Here is a 25,120-nt window from a genome sequence, read left to right as displayed (position 1 = left end):
CCTCTAGGGAGAGGTGAAGTGCTGCTGATATAAGGTGACAGTAATGCAGGGTGTTGTATCTGTGAGCAGAGAAGTGTTTTGGATTTGTGCGTGAGGTGCTGATACTGTGTAATAATGTCTAGGGAATTGTTTGGCACGTGTGCATGGATGTACACGAGGGGACGTCAAGTCTGCTTGCCTTTACATAAAAACAAGAAAAGCTTGATGTGTGCACATTTGGATGGAGCCCAAAAGTGCGGGCCAAGAAAAGGATGTGTACAGCAGGGTGAGTGAATATCAGATAAACACACAGCTCTATTACAGCCTACACACACAGAACACACACAGTAATAAATAGCCTCAGTAATGGCAAGCTCTTGAGGTTCGTGTTGATGCAGGGTTTGGCATTTTCAAAGATGTTATCACCATGTGACAAATCCACTGCTGAGTGTATAAACACAAACATCACCCACACCAACAAACACCACTCACAGCGGTGCTCCTAATGGCGAGACTATGCACAGAACGTTGGGAAACCGCATCAACCAGCAACAGCAATCAAGGAGACATATTAGCAGAGGATGCTTATAAATAGTTTAATGGATTATTCCGTCTCATAAATACAACATATAGATTAGAAAAAGCATCAGTCACAGGAGAAAACAAGAGTTACAGTAGTTTTGTGCAAATACAATCAATTACTTGAATTTTCAAATGCTTTAGTGAACCCCTTAAAAATAATAAAAACATTTTGGCACTTTTCAAGTAGAACTTTCTGAAATCCTTTTCAGTTTAACAATAGATATTCTAATTCTGAGGTAAAGTCTTGGGAATTCCTCACTTCTAACACATTATTCCCCTCTGGAACTAAAAGTTTCAGTGATATCCCTCTCTCTCCAGAACCGGGACGGCTTTGTGCGAACAATACCATGTTGCTTATTTCTATTTTAGTCTTGGAATTCTTTACCTCAGTCTTGTTCCCTACCAAACATCAGCAGCAATTTAAATCTATTAGCCCTTTAGTTTCTGTTTTCCTAATGGGACCCCTCTCAGCAGCTACTGTAACCTGATTAGCCTAAAAAGCACGATCAATATCTGGTGAGCGTTTTAGTCAAAAGTTAAAAACAGCAGAAAACAGCTCTATGCTGGTACCGCCAATTGCGCTCAAACCCTGATAACTCTAGGCTTAAGAAGTTGTAAGCAGGAGCAGCCTCTGAAAGACAATTCAGGCTTTAATAATAATAAGCAACAGACTTTAAGGGGTGGTTAACGAACAGGGGTGAGATACTTTGGTTGGGAACAAGTTTTCAGTATCTACAGCAAGTTAGAGATATTGCTGTATATTATTATTATTATTCCATTAGAGGCCAAAGTGGAGACGTTTCTGATTACAGTCTCAAAAGTGCTTCAGTTTGAAGGAATGGCCTTAGAACTCTGCTGCCAATCTTCAGCTTACAAAATAAAATAAAATAAAATAAAATATAATAAAAGTCAACTTCAAAATATCCCTTTAATCCAAACAACAATGCAACCTCTAATCTAAGCTTATTTTTCACATATAAAGGCAAATTCTTTCTTAAACACCAAACTCTGTTTTAGTCCTCTAACCTCAGCTCCACAGGTACAATGGCCAGGGGAGTATCCAGCAGGCAGAAATGGGGACAGCCTGGAGGGCCTCATTGAGGTCCTCTTTGCAATAAAGAGAACAAGGAGGACCCCATGGCCAAATCTGCATTCATCCATCTAAGTGTTAAATAAGTTTGACATGGGGCTGTCTTTTAAAGAACGCCTACCATGGCCACTTAATCCAAGCCCAGGCTTTGCCCTGACACTTGGTTGTCTTTGTTTAAGGTTTTGCTCTGCTGCCCTCCAATGCCCTCCTGCCAGCCTGCATCCCCCCTGACCCTTCACATATAAGACAAAGACTCTGCTTATCCTTTCACCAACACTGGCGCTCGACTCTGCCTGGCGAAACGCCTGTTCCTCTCGGCCAAGGCACTGCTGTGGCAGCTTTCCCTGAAGCCTCTGACAAAACTTCTGTTCTTCATAGAGGAGCAGCAAACCCCCTTCATTTAATGTATTTCTTTAATTTTAAATTCACAGCCTTATAAAAATACATTTTTTCTGTCTCAAGGTAATTCAATTCTCTTCAGATATGCAAAATAGACTGATTTTTCTCTTTGTAGTACCAGCTTGGTGAAAGGCATTTGTGTTGGTATAAATAGACCTTAGTAAGACATCTTAACACATGCAGATAGTATGTGCTAAAAATTACTGCTACTTTCAACTACAGATTATATAAGTGTTACATAGCCCTATACCCTTTAAGGACAGCTGCTGTGTTGAGCCTGGCTCTGACAATGATACCACTCTGATAATGTGTGTCTGAGGTGCAATAGGGATTGTGTAACTCCACTCTGAGCAACTGCTCAGCATAAGGGCTCTGTCAGTCAATGGTGCGCGAGCTGGTTCGGCTTTGCCTTTTACTTTAGAGCAGACACACATCCTCACAGTGTGTTGTCCTTTCAGAGTTCACCATAACAGGGCCTGTGCTATCTTGGGGCAAACTGCATTTGCTTGCTAAAAAGGTACAAAGTCACAAGTCTCCATGGTGATGGCGGCAAGTTTACCATATAGTGAATCTCCATAGCAACAGTGACAAGTGTGGACAGCGACAGCAACACATCTCTCTAGCATATCAATGACCACAGCAACTTTGACATACTCCTATACTGCATATGGCTTGGTGAGAGAGATGCTAGCCCACACATCGTGCTCACACGTGTATAGAATTCCATTACTATACTTGCAGCACAGAGAAGAGCAGCAGTGTCTGTTTCTTTGGAAGCGTATCCCTCCCTCCTTTTCATATCAAACACTTTAGCAGTGCGGTAAGCACTTTAGAAGCGTTAAATTTCGAGCTTCTTAATACTCATCTTACAGATGCAAGGTCAAATACAAAAGTGTATGTGAGAGTGACACTGCTGCTCCCCTGCTGTCTGTATTTAGTTAGAGTAAACATGCATAGAGAACAGAGACCCCAGGTAAAGAGCTAAATCTGCCTGCAAACAGCATGACACAGATTAGATCCACTCCTACAGGCTCTAATAAACACATATTAATCCCACTTCAGCGAGAGCTGGTTATTATATGACCCGCCCCAACCCATCAAAGCCTCAGCTAACCCAAGTCATAGCCTCAGGTAACAGAGGCTTTAACAACACACATTTCAAGCCACGTTTATGTAAGTTAGAAGATAAGCCAATCCATCCCTACCCTCACACGTCACCTCTACAATCATAGAGACTCGGTTTAAGCAATAACAAGGGAAAAACAACAAATTTGTTCTATCCCATCTACAACCCAGCCTCTCATTCAAACCCAGATTCCTGTAACACTCTGTGAGACTACCATCCCTTACCCCAACCCCCCTATTCCCCACCCTGCATGGAATGACTTCTGTGCTTGTGGTCAAATCACCTGCTTTAATGATCACTTCAGAGTGACTTGATGTCACTGGATGACTCAGTGCTGCAGTAGATGAGAGATGATCACCTCAACTCCACAGCTGGAGTCTACAGACTGATAGAGTATCACATCTGTCCCCCCATCTGTACTCCTCTGGTTGTGGACTTCAGATCCTTCTCCTGTTAAAGCAGATTCAGCCCTGTTGACAAATTCTATTAGCATCCAGCTATGAGCCTAGCAATAATTCTTTGGGTACATGGTACTGGAAATAGAGTGAAATGACTGCTGTCATCTCTCTAGTAGTAATAAAGACCATATGGCTTGCTGCAGGAACTCCTCAAGATTATATTAACACTATATACACACAGTAGTGAGAGACCATCTGAACCTACAACAAGATGGTTAAATAATCATACTTTTTAGAAGCCAGGGCAAGGTTAATAAATGCAGCAAAATGCCTTTTTTAAAACCTCAGGACACAAACGCAGGTGTTCCTATTGTGCTTTACAAACTAGCTCCCAGAAACACTATTTACAGGTGGATTGTTTCTCAGGAGATATCTACAGAGAGACAGTGCGAGTGAGCTGGGTGAAGACCTCATCATCTAGACTGCAGTGGTTTTCCCTGATTTTATGACGACATGGCTAACCCTTCCCTCCCTTAGTGCTTTGATTTTTTCTTTTGACATCATGGACAATCAAGTGAACAGCTGATTGGACGGCAGGTGTTAATGGTCCTGGAGTGAACACCCCTCCCTTCCCGAACTGGACAGTGGAAGAGTTTTATTCGAAGAGATCAGTGTGTGCATACAGGTCCACCTCTCTGTTAAAGCGATCTATCTCCTTATTGGCCTCCTGAATATACTCCTCTATGAACTGGTCCATCACTGAATATATACATGTAAGGAAACAACACATACCATTCAATTCCACAAATACAGTAATGTAGGTGAAAACAGAACAAACAGTGATACTTGTGGTGAAGGATACAAGGGTGGAAATTCTGTTTCTCTCCAAAGAAACTGACAAATTGATGGCCATTATAGAAGTAACCAGGAGGGAGTGGTTCCAGGTGCCTCTTCACCTATAAACAATATAGGTCATAATATTATGAGCCCTTGGACCATTTCTGTTTTCTGTTCCTTTTTTTTCTGTGCATGTGTTTCTGTTACTCACATGAATGTTTCTGATCTCCTGTGGTGTAAGAGTCCTTTTGGTCTTCTTAACTTTCTTTAGCACTTTCTGTTAGAAAACATGAAAACACAAATCCAGAAACTGGCATGCGTCTCAATGATAAGAGTATCTGAACGTATAGCGTAGTCCCTAAGTAATGTGGCAGAGGCATTTTTTGTTGACTTGGCTCCATATTACAGCACACTGGATTTTAAATAAAAAAAAAAAATGAACATGACGTTAAAGAGCACAATGTGAGCTGGGTAAAGCATAAAGAAATCACAGCCCATTTTATACACAGTGCATCATTTCAAGGAGTCAGAAGAAATAGACATCAAACACTTCAGTAGTGTGGTAATCACTTTAGAAGCGTTAAATTTCAAGCTTCTTAATACTCATCTTACAGAATGCAAGGTCAAATACAAGAGTGTATGTGAGAGTGACACTGCTGCTCCCCTGCTGTCTGTATTTGGTTAGAGTAAACATGCATAGAGAACAGAGACCCCAATATGAAGTAAAATTGTCAAGTATAGTGCTGCAAATCACTGACTGACTCCCTGAACTCTGTGACCCACACATCACCAGACACGATTCTTTTCTAGTGATGCTCTGCTGCAGTGACCTGCTGTCCAAAGAGTTCTGAGGCACTTGGTTGAACCTGACCTTTGTTTTTGTACAGTTTGTACAGCATTCATCAAATCATCAATAAAGACCAGTGAGGCAGTGCTACTGGCAACCATCTCACCATGATGCCATGGTACACTATGATCATTATGGGCATAGGTTCCTTTTTTCTCACAACTCTTTTCATCACTCTGATATAGAGTAATATTTACAAGTCTATTTGATTGGGACTGCCGTTTCGTTTATGTAATTTTCAGTTAAAATAGAAAAACTCTTTTTTCAGATCTGAAGAAAGAGTGGTGCTCTATTTTCTCTTTCCTCTCAAAGATGAAAGCTTTAAGTATCGTTTATCTGCTGGTGACAGTTTTGGTGGTCTACTAGGTATTGCATGGTTGTTATGCATCATGATTTATCTTATTTTTTGAACTCCTGGTTCCTCTTTTCTTTTGACTTTCCCCTTTCTGACGCAAGTGTTATATTTTATACCTAATCTCCTCTGAAATATCTCCTTCAGCCAGTTTAGACAAATATGAGAAACAAAACAGCTAGACAACTAAGGTGTGCTCGGGTAGTTGCTTTTGGGTAGTTGCTTGTGTGAATGTTAGTTGTCTCTTTGAAGGGGAACATGATGTTGGTGACACATTTGGAAACAGCTTTTGTTGAGAGGACACTGCTGGTTTTCAGATTGGAAGGATGAAAGACAAAGTGACAGTAGGGTGCATACAAGTAAACAGTGGACAAACTAAATAGATTGGATTTGCTGTGTTGGAGACTTTGTGTAATTTTCTGCTAAATATCTGTTTTCTGCGTTTTTCTGACATTGAACAATGAATAACTTGTACTTAATCGCCATGCTTTAAACCACTGACACATCTTTAGTCTTCATGTTAAGGTACGACAGAAAAAAAGACTCTATGTCCAAGTGAATCATCTCTAGACCTTTTGCTATCTTTTTTTGTGCATGTACTAAAGATGTAAGAACAAACAGCTGGAAGTCTGCACTTTAACACCCTAGTAATCGTTCAAGTTTAAATCCAATGTGCTAAGGGATAGCGCCAAAACAACTCACACTGTTACTGTCAACTTGTGCATGCATAAATGAAAATACCTGTTTAGCACACTGCCTGAGCCAGTCCTTTAGGCCTTGCTGGGTGAGTCCCACTCCATGGAACAGCAGGTAGCAGCTGTCTGTGGTCTTGGGGCTATAAGTGGACCCCTGATCAGGGGAAAGAGTTATACTCCCACTGACAGAGTTACAGCTCACCTCCATCAACCTGTTACTGTCTGCTTACAGGAATGTACATACACACAAAAGACACACACACACAAAAGACACACACACACAAAAGACACACACACACACACACACACACACACACACACAAATCACATTTATGCACTAAATTTGTATGTAACACAGTGACATGCTTTAGAATCATCAAACAGGGACGTGCTGCACTCAGCCATGTCTAGCCCAGCGTGCTTACAACCACACATCCCACTCTCACTACTCCTCTCGTTACAAAATGAACTCCCAACAGCACTGTACACACAAGCAGGAATTACAACTAGGATCAAAATAACCGAAAACAATGCATCATAATACAAATTAAATCATCACAGGGATCTGACAGACACTACAGTAAATCAAGAGAAACCAAAAATCATAAGTGCTTAATACAAAACACAGATGATTTATGGTGATAACTGAGCATCACAGATGGCATTAGGATCTTATGAACTCCTGCCAGGTGGAAAAAATAAATGGACTACACTATCCAGAGTGCTTTTCATGGTGCTGAAACTCAAACAAACTACTAAAATCAACTCATAGTAAATCGACTTATCCCAACCACTCAAAACAGCCGTTCAAACCTCTGCATTCTACTCACTCTCTCCATGCAACTACACCACAGAAGGTCACAAGGACAAATAAAGGACTGGCTCGAAGACCCTTCCAAAAACAATCGAGAAAAATGAGTCAAAACAGAGGAGAACTGAGATGAGCGGAGCAGGCCACACCACTGAGGATTTAGAGGTGAAAGTCCTACCGTTCAGAAGTAGCCCAGAGGGCTCCTGTCTACCACTTCCCAAAGGCAAGTCACATATTTATCACACACATAGATTTTAAACAGACAAAGCAATTGGAGGAGGAATCCTGCTGTTCAGTGATATATATACATAAAAAAAAGTCTGACAGTTTGCATGAAATACATTATTTATGTCTTACGTTAAGCATAGAATGTAGAAGACAATTTAGAATAAAGAGAGAAAGAACTGTAGAACTTTACCAGAAAACAGCACTTTCCCACTGATGTGATAGATGTTTCCTGTGAAAGAGCTGCCTCTGAGAGAAGACTTTAGTCCTGAGGATGGAGAGGAGGAAGGAGAGGAAAGGGGAAGCAGGGGTAGAGAGAGACAGAGAGCGTTACACCACATAGCAGGATTAGCTTTCATCACTCTACTCTGTATCTTCAGTGGATCTCTGAGCAGCATGTTCACACGGTACTCTGACACGCTGCTAACACCTTCAGTTTAGATTACACCATCTTTATTTTCTATTACCAACCTAGATGAAAGAATTTCTCTCTCTTTCGCTCTCTCTCTCACACACAGACACACATTCACCTTTGCAGTGTTGTAGGAATAAGGTTTTCTCTAGTGGACGGCTGAACTGCAAATAGTGTTGAGACACGGAGACAGATCCACAACCAGACACAAATCTGCCCTCCCACCTACAACACAATATGCATTACAATGTTATTGTGGCACATGTATTTATATATTCACATACAGTCTCTCTCTCTCTCTTACATATACACACACACACACACACACACACACACACACACATACACAAGACACAACAAACACAAGACGCACAACAGACACAACAGACACACACACACAGAGGCTCACCAGCCAGGGTAGAGCAGGTATCGGGCTCTGATCATCTGTGGCTGGGAGAAACCACCATCACTCAGAATCAGCCGCATATCTTCAGTTCTGTAATAGAGTAACGGAAACATCATAAAGCATGGATCACTACAACACATCTGCTGCTGTTCTGATCCTGGGGCCATATTACAAAAACTTCCTATCTTTAGTCCTAAGTTAAGATTTGATACCATCAAGACGCAAATGTATATTACTGAAGTATGGAGGTGTGGAGAATACACTTCCTGCTTTTTCTTTGCTGTGTTAAAAAGCACATAGATCTAATAGCAAGTCATGTATATATTTTTTCACCTTTACTGCAAGTTCAGCCTTTTTCACTCATGTAAAAAGTTAAACGCATGACAGTCAAACTAACTCATAAACTCACATATCATCTAGAATCCCGAGTTTACCAGGTGTAAGTACAACTTTGTCAGTCATTTTTGTATTTTGTAATTTGTATTTCCCAGTTTCCGACACCACTCGAACGCAGCATCAGTAACTGATGCTCAAATACCACCCATTTGGAGGATAAAGAATCTATCCCACCCAACTCAAATCGAACAGAAGAAAAACAGCAGAAAAAGTCATTTCAAAAATCTCTTAACAGGTGGTTGGTATAGTGTAGTGGGTAACATCTCTGCCTTCTATGCTGTAGACTGGGCTTCGAGCCACGCCTGGGCAAGCACCTTACACTGTAGCAAAAACAGTCCTTGGGCAAGACTCCTAACACTACCTTCGCCTACCTGTGTAAAATGATTAAAACTGTAAGTCACTCTGGATACAAGCATCTGCCAAATGCCATAAATGTAAAGAAACATTGTTTCATTGTCAGTTCATAGTAAAAAGATCGCAAAAAAACATAGATCACAGATAGAAGAAAACCTAGGAAATTCTAAACTACTACAATCAACTGTCATGTCGGTTTCCAAGCCAACAACAGATATGGGCATAACTGAAACACAAACATAGAACGGAAATAACAGAAAATATAACTTATAATCTAGATTTAAGATAAGTTTATGAACTCACAAAATGTTATTCTGGGGCTGTATTACAGAAACAGTAGCTATTACAGATGTCTAACCGTAAGGTATAACAAAAATGCTTATGAATTATGTGCAGAGATGACATATCAGCATTGATAGGTTTCGGTATTGGGCTGATATTAGCAGAAAATGCTAAAAAGCTGTATTTCTTCCTGTGAGCGTATGAGTAGTTTGAGTATAATAGCCTACTTTCAGCAGCTCATCTTAAGTTCTTCAATTAAAAACAGCTCATTTTAAAGCTATAGAGAAATATAGAATGGTTGCAACATCATTACTGGCATCAGAAAAGATAAAATGATACCGAGTTGTCTTTAGTGTACAAACGTGCTTGCTGACCTGGTCACAGCTCCTCTCTCAGCTAGGATGAATGCTGCTTTGGGGTTCGCTGAACGGATCAGCTGCTGCATGTGTTTTAGCAGAGGGTGCTTTTGGTCCGTGGTCAAACCCGTAAATACCACATTATTCACCACCCCTGTACCACATAGAGAATTTAATACAAATGCTGTACAAAACTCTACACTTCTACATGCATGCACAACAAAAATGAAAATCCTTACCCTGACTGCACTGTTCCAAGAGTTTGGGGAAAAGAAGCCTGGGGAAAAAGGGATGGTTTGAGAGAAACTCAACCAGACATTTATTACTGCATGCATCATGTAAGAAGATGACAACAGTGCACAGCTTAGGGACAAGGTGATCTTCTTACCTGTGTTCCATGAAGGAAGCTAGGGGGTTGACACAGGCTGTGACTGCACCCACACTTACTCTGCTCTGAACCCGTGGGTCTGGATGAGATACGATAGCTTGGACCACATCCAACACATCAGTGTACCTATAATATACACATACATACACACATACATACTCTACAGAGCCTTGAAAAATGATTAAAATTCCTTAAAAGTCATCAGATTCATGTAGATTACAAACATTTGATATTTTTGACACTTGACTCACTTTCTTTTAAAATACTGACCCTCAAAAAGAAATCAACTTAGTGACATTAAAAAATTCTGGCAAAAACTGAAAAACGCAGTTTGTGTAAGTATTCAACCCCCGTGCTACAGAAGCTCCATGTTTACACAGAAGAAAGATGTTGCTTTAATTAGCTAACAATTGGCCTCTGTCTGTGGAATCATTAAAGAAGTTTACCTTCTCTGGATAAAAAACCTCCTTAATTCAAGTACCATTGGTCAGACTGTAAATTTGAAGGAAAGCTATGAAAATGAAGACTACAGAGCATTCTAATGCAATCAGAGATAAAGTTACAGACATGCACAAGATATGAAAAAGCTATAAACTAATATCCAAGTATTTGGATATCCAGTGAGCACTGCTAGATCAACTGTAAGGAAATAGATGCTGCATCATACCACCCAGGCACTGACTAGACAATGCTATCTCTCAAAACTCAGCATCAGAGTAAAAAGGGGACATGTGAGGGGAGCCACAGAGAGGGCAACTAGAGTGAAGATGCACTAGTCAACGATGTCAAAAGCTGGGCATACAGCTGGCCTGTATGGGATGGTCTCTAGAAAGAAGCCATTACTGGGAAAGAAAAAAAACACATCAAAGCATGTCTGGAGTTTGCCAGAAAGCATCAGAGTGGAATACGTTTTTGTGGTCAGATAAGACAAGAAGCTTTCTGGCTTAAAGTGTTGTGTGTGGCACAAAACTAACACTGCTAATTCTTCAACAAACGCCATCCTCATAGTGAAGAATGGGGGTGGCAGCATCATGCTGTGGGGATGCTGTTCCTCAGTCCGGACTGGGCATCTTGTTAAAAATGAAGGACGGACAGATGGTGCAAAATACAGGGACATACTGCAAGCCGTTCTCTGATGTGAGCCCTTTGGTGGTCCCTGCCTTTAAATGTTCCAATTCTGAAGGCAGATCTTTTAGTGTTCTGGCCCCAAAACTACCCTGTCCTTCTCCAAAATCCACCTCAAAATGTTCCTGTTTTCTAAATACTTTCATTCTTCTTCTTCTTCTCTTAATTTTTTTTATGCTATTGTGATCATTTAAAGTGACCTTGGGGAAACTTATTATTATTATTATTATTATTATTACTATTAATAATAATAATTATTATTATTAATTATTATTCTATTAGTTTACAATAAAAATACTGGCTAGCACAATCTGCGTAAGTGTCAAGATGAATCTCATGACTTTTAAAAGAGGTTGAATATTTTTGCAAGGCACTGTATATACACATCAGTACCACATGACTGTAAAAAGAACCTTCACAAAATGTGTGCTGTGTGCACATCTTACCCTGGTGTGAGTAGTAGCACTCTTGGTGTATTAAAATGCATCTCACTCTGTGTGGCAACAAGGCTGCTCAGGAATCGCTGGAGATGTGGCACACAGAGATCTTCCAAGTCCAGGGCAGGGGAGTATACTTCCCATCTGTCAATAAATTAACATTCAGTTAAAAAAGTGGAATCATTTACTGTATATGCCAGCATGATAGCTAATGAGCATTTGCACCCACCTGCCACATTCTTGATTTACCTCCACTAAAAAATCACACAGACTCTCTTTATAACTGCCTGGTAAGCCTGAAATGATGGAAAGGACCACCTACGCACATACAAATACAAAAATTAATCAAAAACATAATGCTAACATGACCTTTTATATGCCTGCAAGAGTATGCATATCAGTGCATGTTATTTAGCTGGCTGACCTTTTGCTCTGACTCAGAAGGAGCTGGTTTATGGTGGGCGTTTGGGAAGAGAGCTGTTAGGTGGTCACTGCAGACAGACTCCTCACAAACACTACTGCTAACAGCAAAATGCTTCAGGAACCTGGAGATCACAACACAAACCCTCATCAATACTGCTGAGATAAAAACCACCTCAACAGTGAACCCTGCAATTGGCCACTGAGTAAACGTGTGCTACCTGTCCAACTCCGGCAGCTCTGGATAAGCGGTCCTTTGAGCTGCTCTGGAGCTTGCTGTGGATGAACCATGGGGCTCATGGAGCTTTAGTAATCTAGAGTACCTGCCAGGATCAGCAGGTTCAAACACACACACACACACACACAGAAAACTCTGTCAAGTCAAGCAAAAGATAAGAACATAATGCAAAAATATAATGCAGTGCTATAGCATAGCACTGCTGTATGTGGATGGCAGTCTCACATGTTTTTCTGGTCCAGACTCAGCTGGTCTTGGGCCACATGCTGCATCCGAAGCCCAGAATCAGGCTTATTCCAAACCTGCAGGACCTGAAATCCAAACACATTTAATTTAAAAACAAAAGCACAAGCCCAGAATGGTTAAGCCGAAGCCACTGCTGGGAAAAACAAATCAGGGCGATCATGTCTGTGCGTATATACCTGTGAGTAGAAGCTTTTATATCCCTTTGTTTTGGGCATCAGAGTGATGGCCAAGCAGTGATCGGGGCTGTGCAGATGAAAAGGAAGGTGTGGTAGCAGAGAGCTCCCATAATTTATGAACAGCACTGCTGCAGCAGAGAGAGAGTCCTGCAAAACAGTCACATTCACATAGCATTTCTGATTACGCCTCAGCAGCAATGAATACTTAATCCAATCGACAATGTCAAACTTTGGAGGTTGCGATGCTTTTTAGAAGACCGTAGCTTAGTAAAAATCAGGTAATTGCTCTACAATTGAGTGTCTAATATAGTAGTTCCATAATGATGATGGACACTGACCCCATCATAGACTTTGATGGTCTTGATATGGTTTTTGGAGATGGTGATGGTGCCATAATGTGAACTTATGAACAGCAATCCCTCTGAGAAAAATACCAGCTTCCCTAGAACACAAAATCCCCAAATATAAGAACAAATCTTAAGAAAAGTACTGTACAAATGTAAACATATGAAGGCAATGAATACCTTCTTCAGGGGTGGAAAGCAGACTGCTGGAAAGCACCTGGGATGAGTCTTTTGTTGTTAGAGCGGTGCCCAAACATGTCCCATTTTCCTCCTATTCCCTCACATACATACACACAAGGAGGAAGAAAATAAAAGCCAGAGAACACAGGATGAGCAAATCAAGTCTGTCTATTAATCAAACAAAGACCTTGTGTTAAAATAAGTACTGCACCGTATTTCACCTTCAGCAAGTGCAGAGCCTGCTCGGACAATCTGACATCAGACTCCTCCACCTACAACCCACAGAGCAGAAGCCAGCAGTCAGTCAGTCAGTCAAACAAACAAATTCATCAGTGCTACGTAGTGCACACTGTAAAGAAGCAAACACACCTAGGTTAACTGTTAAACATGCCATTGGTACAATTCTAACTGGTTTTACCACTGCTAATAATTAATCAGGGGACTGAGTGCCCCGGCCCCACAGAAGCCTGAGGAAGGTCATACAACCCTCCGTCACACAACAGCAAAACAAGCATAATACAAAAACACAGCCTAGATAACACATATACGCAATATCCGAGAAATACTGTAAGATGTCCTTGAAATGCAGAATATCTTCTGAGGATGTGACAAACATTTGCAATATTGACAGTTTTCACCTAGATGTTAATAAAAGAAATAAAATTTAATTTTAGTGAAACTAAAAACCAACACAAAACGAAAGCTGGCAAAGTCAATAGTTTTACACTTTAGAGCAAGGTGCACAACTCCAGTCCTAGAGGGCCAGTGTCCAGCACACTTTTGGTGATTTGCCTGGTCAGAAACATCTAAGTTAAGGTCACATTTAGTGGGTGTGTTTGAGTAGAAGAAACTGTTCTTCCCTGCTTTAGAGGGTGAGATTTCTTCTGATCACTCCTGGTCAAATATGTTCACTTAACAGAAAAACATAGCAATGATGGTACTTTGGGGGTAACTGAAGGACTGAATGTTAACATTTTCAGAACTGTTTACAGATGCACTACTGATAGTATTTTAACTAGTGTTGTTACAGATTGGCAGTAACTGTACCAAAGAACCGCAGAGAATTATACATAGGCCTGTCAACATAATGAATTTTTAGCAGATGATTAACTGTCATAAATAATTGAGAATAACAACTGAACTGCTTTTTTGTTAATTGTATTCAACTAACAAAATACATGTTTAAAATGGCCAAACTGACAAATTAGCTGTCTTGTTTTCTTGATTCTTAGTAGCTCCCAACTGAAGACTGACACAGTTCACCACTCTCAAAATGTGTTACAGCATCCATGATAAAAATGCACCCAATTCACATTCTGTCTGTTGTGACACAAACCTCTAACTGTAAAGCTAACAACGATGGAAAATCATTGCAATCAGCTTAAATAACTAAGGTCAAATAATTGCTATTTGAATTATTAATTAATCCAATTATTAATTGGATTATGTAGGCCAAATTATTATCTTTCATAGAAGATATTTATAATGCTAGAATCCACTGTTTTAAAGTTTTATAGTTATTCTTCTGTATTTTCTTTTCTATCTGAGATCTTCACATTTGAATTCCAACGTAGGTATTTTAACTACAAATGGCAAAAAAGTACTTGAACTTGGACTTCACATAAAACTAGGCTTCAAATACAGGAGGCCAGTGTATTACAGTATGCATATCATAAGCGGTATGACTTTACTATGTAAATGTTTATAATCAAGACGAAAATGTGAAAACAGTCTGTCTGTCAATAGCCATACCACACATGAGCAATGTGTGAGAGAGAAAATACCATACCAGCCAGCACATATGGCGTGGGACTGAAGAGGTAAGCACAGTGAAGCAGCTGTCTGTGGAAAGGGCGCCATCTGCAGAACAAGACAAATATTACACAACTGACATCATGCTATGCAGCACATTTTACACTTCTTTCATGACTATCCCATGACTACCTTCATTCTGCAAGCTTATTTTGTTGTTCTTCAGCCTGGCCATTCCTGTTCCAGCATAAGGTCATCAATGTGAAGTAGCCAAACACTGTTGCCTGTTTCCAGCCTAGGGACAACTTTCTGTTTCATGGTCTAATCACATAACCTTATGTAAATAATAACCTTCGTCCAAAGAATTTTACTGTTCCATCCACAAATCTCATTTTCAGGGTCAGTAAAATGTAATCTCTTTGAACTAAGGCTGCAATAAAACAGTACTCTGCTACTCCAAAGTAACAATTACAGAAGTTTTGTCTGGTAGAACACAGAGGGCAGAACAGAAGCATGTACATGAAAAACCACAGCACGAAATGTGGCTTGATGGGGCCACAATATGTGCTTGCAATGGGTCTGAAATTAAGGCTGTAGCTAATCAAAACTGTCTGCATAAGACTGCCTACTATTTGCACTATGACTGTAAGGTGCACAGTATAAACTGTGCAGTGAAATAGTGGAACAACACAATTTACGAAACAATCTTACGCAAAGTCAATACCATACGAGACACCAGACAAACTCTGGTAGAGCAATGAGAGCTGAAATAGGGCTATTATGTTGTTAAGTATTCTGTCAGCACATCTTTGAAGCTTGTGCCTCCATCGTGTCATTACGACTGTAAAGCAAAAGAGCAAAAGATGTGGTTACAAAAGATGAACCTCACCCCTATCTTGAATGTAGATGCTGGACTCCAGAAAGGACTCAGAGAACACTACAGATCCAAGGCTGTCTCCCCCCCACTGGAGATCTGGAATATCATGTACCACCATGGACGCCTGAGGAAGGTCATACAACACTATCACACAACAGCGTTACAGGCACAATTCATAAACAGTCTAGATAACACATGCACGCAATATCAGAAAAAAACTGAAAAAAAAAAGCTGAGGATGTGACAAACATCAACAGTACTTACAGTTTTCACCAGAAAGCGGCTGTGCTCATCGCTGAGAGGCATGACTCTAGAATAGTAAGGAAAAAAAAAATTGAGCCTTTGAAAAGAGGTACCACAAAACTAATATGTAATTTCACCTGTCAAACAATGCAAACATACATATTTTCGTGCTGCGCATGAGTGCGTAAACTCACCTGCCCTCATTGTTCACAGCTTGGATGCTGAATACAGTTTTAGATCTGAATTACAACACAAAGCAAGTAAGTAAATATCATATACAACTAATCACCCAAAACCACACAGAGAAATTTAAGAAAGGAAATGAGTAAAAGTGCATGTGAGAGAGCAAGAAAGAAACCTGAGAGCACTCCTGTACTGAAGCAAGCCAAATGTGTCCAAAGCTAGGTGAAACGTTTGCTCCGCCACATCTTTTGCCTAGAAAAATAGACAGCGCTGTGTAAGAAATGATCAGTGTATAACATTTTGTGCACAGTTCTTACTTTGCTTTCACGACATGCACTACTGTAATTCCCCTTTAAAAGTGGAGGTGATTTATTTTAGAAATATCTTTTGTTGTATTTCTTGAAATATTCTTTACATCCTGACAGCAATCAATAAATAAAATACTCTGACAATAAAAAGAAAAAAATTGTTATCTGTGAAGGCCACAGGACTGTAAAAACCCTGTCCAATCACAGAAAGAAATGACTGAATGGCCTACCTGCCTGTCTACCTACCTACCTACCTTTCAACCTCCAGCTCATCTTTACTTTTAGGCTACACTCTGATCTAAGAAATTGGGGTATGCTGTTTACATGACCATTTGAATCATCACATAACTGCAGAAATCTGACTATGATCAGATCATTGGGTTTATGCAAACACACTTCTTGTACACATGTACATAGGCCATGTACTGGATATTATTGTGCTTAATTCTGCTAATTTACACAGAATTAAAAGTGCACCTTGCCAGCACTGGAATTGATAGAGAAGCATTTTATTCCTGCCAGCACAGCCTGAACTGCAGCTGAATAGATCTGTGACAGCAGCCTGCAAACAAAAAAAACAAAAAATTCAAACTACTTCCAATGAAATTGTAATTGTAATTACTATAACCAAACGGCACATGCTAACATTGTCTAGTACTCACAGGAGTTCAGTCTTCATCTGCTGGGTGTTATCATGCGCTGGGGAAAGAGAATGAGAGAGAAGGGAAATACAGTCCATATCGGTCCACAGTAAGTCACTCAAAAAAATTAGCCTAAGAAAAAGTCCTGTTACACACATGCCACCTTTGCATGACATGAGCGATGCAGCAGCAGCTGTACATGCTGGCCATTTACACATACAACATTTATGCTGCAGAATGGTGCAGCAAGCAAGTTCTACAGACATCCTTTATCCAAATATACAGTCAAACCTGTAAGTACGCTCAATACAATCACCATTTGTATAAGAGCACAATAAACGTGTTTTCCCTCTGCATTATTTTGACTTGGGCAATGGTTTCAAGCCTGGCTCAATTGTGCTACCAATGTCCTTAAATGTTAGTGCTTTCCAGTGTGCTACCATTTAAGAATCGTGTTTGTGCTAATATGCTTTCAGGAAATGTGAACGTGTCTTTTGACATTTTTATGTGATTTTCCGTTTAATTTTCATTGGTTCCTCTTACTTTATTTTGCTGTGCAGCGCATGTGGCACATGAAAAAAAAGGCTCCATATGTATTCTCTGAACGCTATGCCACTTCTGGGCCGCACCGAGGATACACTGCTCGCACAGCCTGTGTGAAAGTTCTGAACCTATTCTCACAAACGCATCTTACTGTGATGCTTGGGCTACCATTTAAGAATCGTGTTTGAGCTAGGATGCTTTTGAGAAACCCAGCCCTAACTCATTAACATAAGCACTGAAATGACAAGCAAGATGTTCAGCATCACTCATGCCATGCAGAGGCAGTACATATGCACCGAGCCAAAAGCTTTACTTTCCAGTCCTGCAGTTTGGTGATGTTCCTGAGCAAACACACCTGATTCAGATCATCAGTTCACTGTGAGGCCTAGTATGTTAAAGCAGGGAAATCAGCTAACTTTGCTCCCCCTGCTCACTTTACTGATTACTGCTCATACCACAAACTCACCTAGGTATGGGACATGAGTGCTGCCAAAGAAATATGTTCTTGCACAGGCCAAGGGGCCCTTAGGAGCGACACACTGAAGCAGCTGAAAAGAAAGAATAGACGTAAACAATACTTTTTATTTATGTGAGGTCCGTTTGCATTGTGCTTGACTGTTGACTTTGTACACTTGTTTCCTCTTACCATGTGCTTGGCAGGGCCCCCATGAGGCCCTGTGTTACGGATCTGGTGGCCCTCAGAAGGGAAGGTAAAGCAGTAGTTGTCCAGATCCTCTTTAGAGGAGTGACTTCCAAACAACACGAATGGCTGTCGGCTTTTACTGATAGACATACATACATACAGGCCACATTTAATGTCTCTTTATACTCATCACATAGATTGACACAAAAAAATATATAACAGAAAATGAGGTCTAGACCAATGATATTACCTGTTATCTGTGATGTTACTGGAAATGAGACCATGGGAGTAATATGTTCTGAATGGCTATGGGAAAGAGAAGAATATTACAACTAGCCCTTCCTTAATTTAGAGATAATAACTGCATATTTCAGAATAAGAGCAACTGTGTACCTCTGCAGTCTGAGCCTCTGACAACTCTTGCATGGACAGTGCGCTTTCTATGCCCAAGCTGGAGAACAAGCAGCTCCACTGCCTCTCAAACGACAGCAAATCCTGCAAGAGAGAATCACTTTTGTATCAGCTGTCGTTTGTTGGTATTTCTGTGCACAGGGTAATTAGGCAACAATGTCTGTTTTACCTCATTGAGCAGACAGTCCAAAGACACTGGGTCCAGTCTTGCATAAATCTGCCAAAGCTGTTCACTCACATCAATCAGCTAAAAAAAATTGCACTTTTAATTAGTAAAGACTGCAATAGGAAGGTTGTGTGTGTGTTTCTGTACAGATAGCAGTCCTCAGCAAAGTCCTCTTATATTTTACCTTATATTTCATGGTGAAAAATCCTCCAGCGCCGATTCCCTCCAGAGCAAATGCTTGAACAATGGGCCACTTCTCCAACATGAACACATCAAACTTCTGCACATGGCCTAAAGACAACAATATTCAAAACAACATCAGGGGCAGAATGAGAAAAATAATCAGTTAATTTACATGCATGAGTGTTTGGCCTTACTATGAGAGCTGTAGGGTATTCCAATACAAGTGCAGTCCTCAACCATGGACACAAAGCTGGAGATTTTGAACTCTTCTGCTGCTTCCTCATCCTCATACTGTGGTGTGTGTGTGTGTGTGTGTATGTGTGTGTGTGTGTGTGTGTGAGTGTGTGTGAGAGAGAGAGAGAGAGAGAGAGAGAGAGAGAGAGAGAGAGAGAGAGAGGAATAAAAATGGTAAGAATATTTGTCACAACTTGTGTCTTGAAAGATAATCTTCTTATACACTCATATAAAAGAACTGGTAGAATATATCAAGCGTGTGTGTGAAATTGCTCACTCGTTTTCTCAATCACAGCGCCTTATAGTCAAATTGCTACACTGAAAGATGAACCAGAAAATAAACCAGCGCAAGGTTTTGAGGCACTATCATGGTGCCGCAGTAGCTTAGCAACCAAAGTGCCATTGCGCAAACAAGCTGTGATTGCTTAGTATACATTTGTTTAAATTTAATTGTTTAAAGAAATTAACAGCACTACAAATGATGTTTAACTGGGGGTAATACAAGATTGCTGACTTCCCAAAACAGTGTACTATATGGCAAATTGATGACATGCTCAGAAACATTCTCAGTCTTTCCATGAGTTTGTAAAGAGCAATGTAGCAGATTATCACCTCTGTCTCAGTCATGCAGTGCAGGTGCAGATTCCTCCAGTGGGAAACATAGGGCAGCAGGTAGCTGTAATTCACTGGGTTACAGTACAGGTGCACACTCTCTGCCTTTATCAGAATGATCACATCTGCGGACAAACAAAGAGCGGTTCACAGTATAATAGCAGAGTATTAAAGCCACAACACAGCAGCTTTCCGGAGTCAGAGAAATAACTTCCTCCAGAGGGTCACTAAGAACTACCTGATAATCCTCATGCTTTTCATACAATTACACATCCTATATTTAAAGGAATATCAGCTATAAGTTTAAGGAATTTTGTTTGAATTTTTTGAAAGAACATCTTGGAGTGAATTACATTATCATTTATAGACTTTGCTGTAGTTTCAACAGCAGCTTCGCAAATAGTAAATTTGTTAAAATATTGTGTCTAAATGTTTGCACAACATTTTCTCCAAAACCAAGAGTATCAATAAGGAGTCGCCCCCCCACCCCCTTTGCTGCAGTAACAACCTCACCTATCTGGGAAAGCTTTGCACTTTATTTTTAGAACATTGCTGTTAAGATTTAACTGTATACATCTACAAGACATTAGTGAGGTCAGGTACTGATGTTAGATTATAAGTTCTGGATCATAAATGTCACTCTGAGTCATTCCAAAGGCACTCAGCGGTGCCCCGTCACTCCAGAGAACACTATTCCACTGAGCTTTATACCCGTGTAGCATTAAGCATGGTAACCTTAGACTCATGTGCAGCGTTTCCAGAGTGTCTAACTCTATTGCCAATGCTTTTCTAAGGAGATTATACAAGCTCTTTCAGTACAAATGAACTCCAATTTCAGCACTGGGTGCATTTAAAGTAGCTGAATTCCCTAATTATAAGGGGTGTCTGGATACTTTTAGACCTACACATCCTTATTAATAAACACATCCTCTACAGAGAAGACACTTCTCCATATTTAAGCACACAATTAATGTTTATTTGCTGAAATTAACATAATGGGAAAAAAACAAAAAATGTGGCTGTGCAAAATTTATTGCACATTTTATACTGTTTTTTCCCAACATGTTAAACTCAGCAAGTAAGTAGAAACTGCGTGCAGTAAAAAGTCATATTTAAGTTTGCTCTCTGTAGAGAATATGCTAATTTATTTTCACAAATCAACAAAACATGTAATCTGACCGGTGTTCAAACTTCTGCATTCATATAGTGTATGATGGATGTGCTTATGCATTTTTTGTTGCATGTTTACCAACCACATTGTCCTCGCCTGACAATGTCAAAAACAGCTTCAACATCAGCAGAGTTAGTACAGTGAGCAAAAACAATTGGCTTTACACTCAAATTGTCACTGGAAAATACTAAAATATGAAGTGTTTCTGTTTTAAACAAAAATAAGCAAAGTCATATGGAAAAATCATTCTACATGTATTTATATCTGCTTAAAATGAAACTTAACTTGCAGAACATTAGCTGTTCATTTATTTTTCTCAAGCAGGATGACAAAATTGGCCTAGTGGTCCGCAGGGCCTATAACACTCTGGGGAAAACTCTGAACTGCACGAGTTTACTGACCAAACTGGAATGTGTGATTATGCAAACTCAGAATCCTGGAAGAATCTGATGTCCTTTTAAGATTATTTTCTTTTTTTCTTCTAGAGCGGACAATGGAACTGCTATTGGAAAAGAACACCAGAGCTGGGAGACATCATGTTCACATTTCAGTGGAGACAAGCAACCAGTGTTCACAACCCTGCGATTAAGCTAATAGTGGAGTGTGGCTCATTGAGTTGGGTCATACCATCCAGCACCTCCTCAGGGAAGTCTTCTGGGATCTGCTCCTGGTTATGTTTATATAAATCAAAGAAGAGGTAGCTGGCCAGCTCACTGCAGCCCTCGTTATATCGGCTGTCGATGCCTGAAAAATACAAAAAAATACAAACACGAAACAAGCACAGGGTAATTAAGTACAACTGGTTTTCTTGTACTAGCTGCCACAAAATATTCTGTACAAGGCAGATACCTGCCTGTAGCATTATTAGCATGGTGAAACATAGGCATTAGACATATAGACTTAATAAACGTTCTCAGTCTGGCTACTTAGAGATATTAAAGGGAATGGGTGTTATCAGGTAAAAAGGACAAACTCACCTAGCGAGCAGAGGATGCCATCTGGAGCTGTGTTCCCATCATCCCTCAGCAAAGCCTGGACTTGCCGCAGGCGTAAGCAGCTGCAAGCATAGCATATTTGTATAATTCTTTCAAATCTTTTCTTTTACACTGTACAATACCTGGACATACACCAGAACACAACAGAGTCTACCCAGTAAGCAAAATCACTTTATCAGTCAAAGAAAAAGACATTGAAAGTGAAGTCAAGGGTGTAGTATAAGCTGTATGTATATTTGCTTGCTGGAAATGTCCTGAACAGATTTCAGCTGTCAGTTCTTCTTGTTCTTTTTTTATTATGTATTTCTAACATTTGCTGAAAGCTACATAAAAGGTCTGAAATTGGACACTCCCTAATTCCCTCAAAAGCCAAGCTGTTTCCATTACGTCAGTAAAGGTGTATGGCTTGAGAACATTTTAACTTATTTCTAAGTAGCTTGAAAATGCTGTAATCCTGTAGACTTGTTTCATCATTTCATCACTGGAATGAACAGCCATAATTGCACATCACAAGAAAGTTAAACAAAAATGTCCTTTAGGGCAGTGGTTTCCAGGTCTGCTCCAAGAGTTGAAGCAGAGTTTATCTCCAACCTAATACATCACATCTCATCCATCTACTGTCTGCACAGGTCCTTGACTTGATGGATAGGATGGATCAGGTGTGTAAGAACTGGTTATGAAATCTGCAGGAAGATGGTTGAGTTTAAAATGTTCCCCTTGCAAAGGTTCACTGAAAGAAGTGTTGCTCTGAATTTTCTTGATTCAAACGTGTACACCAGTTCCACAGGAATAAAACACATTACCACACCACTCTTGCAAAAAAAGTGAGTAAAATGAACTACAGTTGATTGTGTTGATGTAACGTTATGTAACCTATGTTATTAATTTTATTAATATGTTAATAATTTCATTAATGTGGAACCAATGTAAATCATGTAAGTTACACAATGTTGAATGTTAAAGTCAATTCAAAACAACACCTTTTTTTTCCAGTATTTGTATTTTTGGGTCTGTAATGTTATTGAATATTGATGAGATAATATTAATAAGCAAACAAATGGCTACAATAAAAGAAGGCTATTTAAACAACTTATCCAGAGGCAAAACCAGCCCATTTCAGCAACGTTAAATAAACAGTTTGCTAACGTTTACGGATGTTTACACCGTGCTAGCAGCTAGCAGAATTAGCTGCCTCAGTAACTCGAAGCTCAGGTGATGTGGACTAAATTATTTAGGTGCTCTTCTATCAACAGTTCATTCAGGTACCGTAACGTAACCGAACATGGACATAAACGCGATGACGGTTACAGCCTGGTAACCGCCCAACACACCCACACTGAGCATACTGAGATTTACGTAGGTTATTACCGTTAGCCAATAGCTTAGATAAAACCGTGCCGGGTGCATTCACAAAAAGACCGACAATTAATCTGAATAATTTTCGTATTAATGCCCAGTTAGTCGGCTGCTTAGCCAGCTAAATCGAAAGCTGGCCGTCCTTGGCTAACGTTACAGCCGCGCTACTACAACAACCGTCATCTCACTCGAAACAAAACATGTCGCTCAAGTAAGAAGCAATTCAGACGAACAGAAACGGCTTAATATTGTAGTCACCTGACTGCCGGACCGACAAAATAGGGTCTTCCGTTAGTTCTGTTTATACCAGCCATATTAACGATGCAGGCATTAGAAAGTCAGGTTTTGAACAGATACTATGCCGTTATTTTTCAGTCGCGCACGTCCTCATAGTCAACAGTCGCAGCTGGAGAAGACAAACGCAGCCAAGACAGCATAGTAACCGCCCGTACCATAGCACCACAGAGGGGGGATGTGTTGTTAGCTAGTGCAATTTTTGGTTACAAAACATTTATTTTATCTTGTGAGAAGGACAATACCATACTACTGACGTGCCAGTTGATCGTGCGAGAGGTGTTATGAATGTGAATATATTCCTCTGACAAAAATGAACTCATAAGACCATCATTGCTCCCCCTCCCCAAAGGTAGACGTCACATATTCTCTTACAGTGGCTAATGCAATACCCTAACAATGCCTCACTTCTCAGCTGTAATTGGAGAAAATGTTGTTTTTTTGCAACTATATCTAGCAGATTTGCATGTAGGAAAGTCATTACATGTTATCTTACAAATGTACTTCATAGTGGCGTATATGGTAAACGTGTCTATAAAGATTTCGCGCTAAAATTTGAGAGGGTTTTGAAATTCGTAGCTGGCCTATACTGCCCCCCCAACCCCGACCTCGGTCCAGATTTGTCCACATTCCACAGCTGCTGATGACTTTCAGATACTTGCTGGCTTAACAATGTTGCAAGAGATGTTTCACAGACAGTTTTATCTTTAATAAGAATGGGCTTGGTTTTGTGGAGCTGAGATATGAAGGATGCATCAACATCTACAGAATATGAGAAGAATCATGGTGTTTATTTTATGGAAAGGCACTTGTTTTAATGTTTTAATGTATCTTCAGAAGCACAGTATGTAAATGGAACTTCCTCAAATGTGAAGCCAGCCAGATGAGGAGATTTGTAGTTGTGTGCTGATCTTCCTTCAAACCAATATCAAAAACACACGTACAGCAAACTTTGTTAACTTTCCCAAATATTTGGCATATTCAGGACATTTCACAAAGCAGAACTTCTCGGCTTAACTGTGTAAGCCAAAGCCAAAACAGAGTGTTTGCCCAATAGGAACATCACTTGCTTCTTCGCATGTTGGACTTGACTTCTGATTTATGTTATCGGTGTAACTGAGAAATCCATGGAGCACATCAAAATAAGAGCTAGGATCAGTTTCAGATCAGACTGGCTACTCTCCTTACAGATTGCTGCTACTATGTAGTTAAAAACACTTCTAAATGAGGATGCTTTGTGAATAACCTAGGTAAGTCTAAGTAAAAATAATGCTAAAAATAATTACAGTCTTTTTTAATGTAGCATGTGATGTACACCTATGGTACAAATTCCACCCCTGCCCTGTATAGTCATTGTAGTACTTATAAAAATTGATATTAGTTGCATTTATAGGCTACTTGTTTATG

At 40.0% G+C, this 25,120-nt stretch overlaps 1 protein-coding gene across 1 annotated transcript; it reads right to left on the bottom strand.

The window, feature by feature from the left end:
• Window positions 1-550: 550 nt before the first annotated feature.
• cunh20orf194 (chromosome unknown C20orf194 homolog) lies at window positions 551-23,862 on the bottom strand. Its single transcript, XM_036573939.1, has 37 exons — window positions 23,678-23,862; window positions 22,046-22,125; window positions 21,696-21,812; window positions 19,898-20,022; window positions 19,246-19,342; window positions 19,053-19,159; window positions 18,872-18,949; window positions 18,685-18,786; window positions 18,542-18,597; window positions 18,295-18,430; window positions 18,115-18,196; window positions 17,127-17,163; window positions 16,942-17,026; window positions 16,332-16,408; window positions 16,168-16,212; window positions 15,995-16,040; window positions 15,743-15,854; window positions 14,891-14,961; window positions 13,323-13,373; window positions 13,102-13,192; window positions 12,916-13,019; window positions 12,578-12,724; window positions 12,381-12,466; window positions 12,139-12,240; window positions 11,922-12,042; window positions 11,727-11,815; window positions 11,507-11,641; window positions 9,936-10,061; window positions 9,787-9,824; window positions 9,566-9,701; window positions 8,163-8,249; window positions 7,872-7,978; window positions 7,535-7,609; window positions 6,352-6,527; window positions 4,623-4,688; window positions 4,437-4,530; window positions 551-4,333 (listed from the first exon to the last, which is right to left on the bottom strand). The coding sequence occupies exons 1-37, from the start codon at window positions 23,731-23,733 to the stop codon at window positions 4,230-4,232; spliced, it is 3,444 nt and encodes a 1,147-aa protein (XP_036429832.1). The 5' UTR covers window positions 23,734-23,862; the 3' UTR covers window positions 551-4,229.
• Between the last annotated feature and the right edge of the window lie 1,258 nt (window positions 23,863-25,120).

The sequence above is a fragment of the Colossoma macropomum genome, unplaced genomic scaffold, assembly GCF_904425465.1.
Source record: "Colossoma macropomum unplaced genomic scaffold, Colossoma_macropomum, whole genome shotgun sequence".
Classification (NCBI taxonomy): Eukaryota; Metazoa; Chordata; class Actinopteri; order Characiformes; family Serrasalmidae; genus Colossoma; species Colossoma macropomum.
Note: the sequence above shows the minus strand (reverse complement) of the source record. Positions and strands in the feature narration are given on the sequence as shown.

Excerpts from the sequence above, each read along its gene's own strand:
- cunh20orf194 (XM_036573939.1), bottom strand. The coding sequence starts at position 23,733 with ATGGCTGGTATAAACAGAACTAACGGAAGACCCTATTTTGTCGGTCCG. Across the intron at positions 20,023-21,695 it reads CCCTGAGGAGGTGCTGGATG|ATGTGATCATTCTGATAAAG; the intron begins GTATGACCCAAC and ends GTTTGTCCGCAG. Across the intron at positions 7,610-7,871 it reads ATTCCTACAACACTGCAAAG|GACTAAAGTCTTCTCTCAGA; the intron begins GTGAATGTGTGT and ends CTCCATCCTCAG.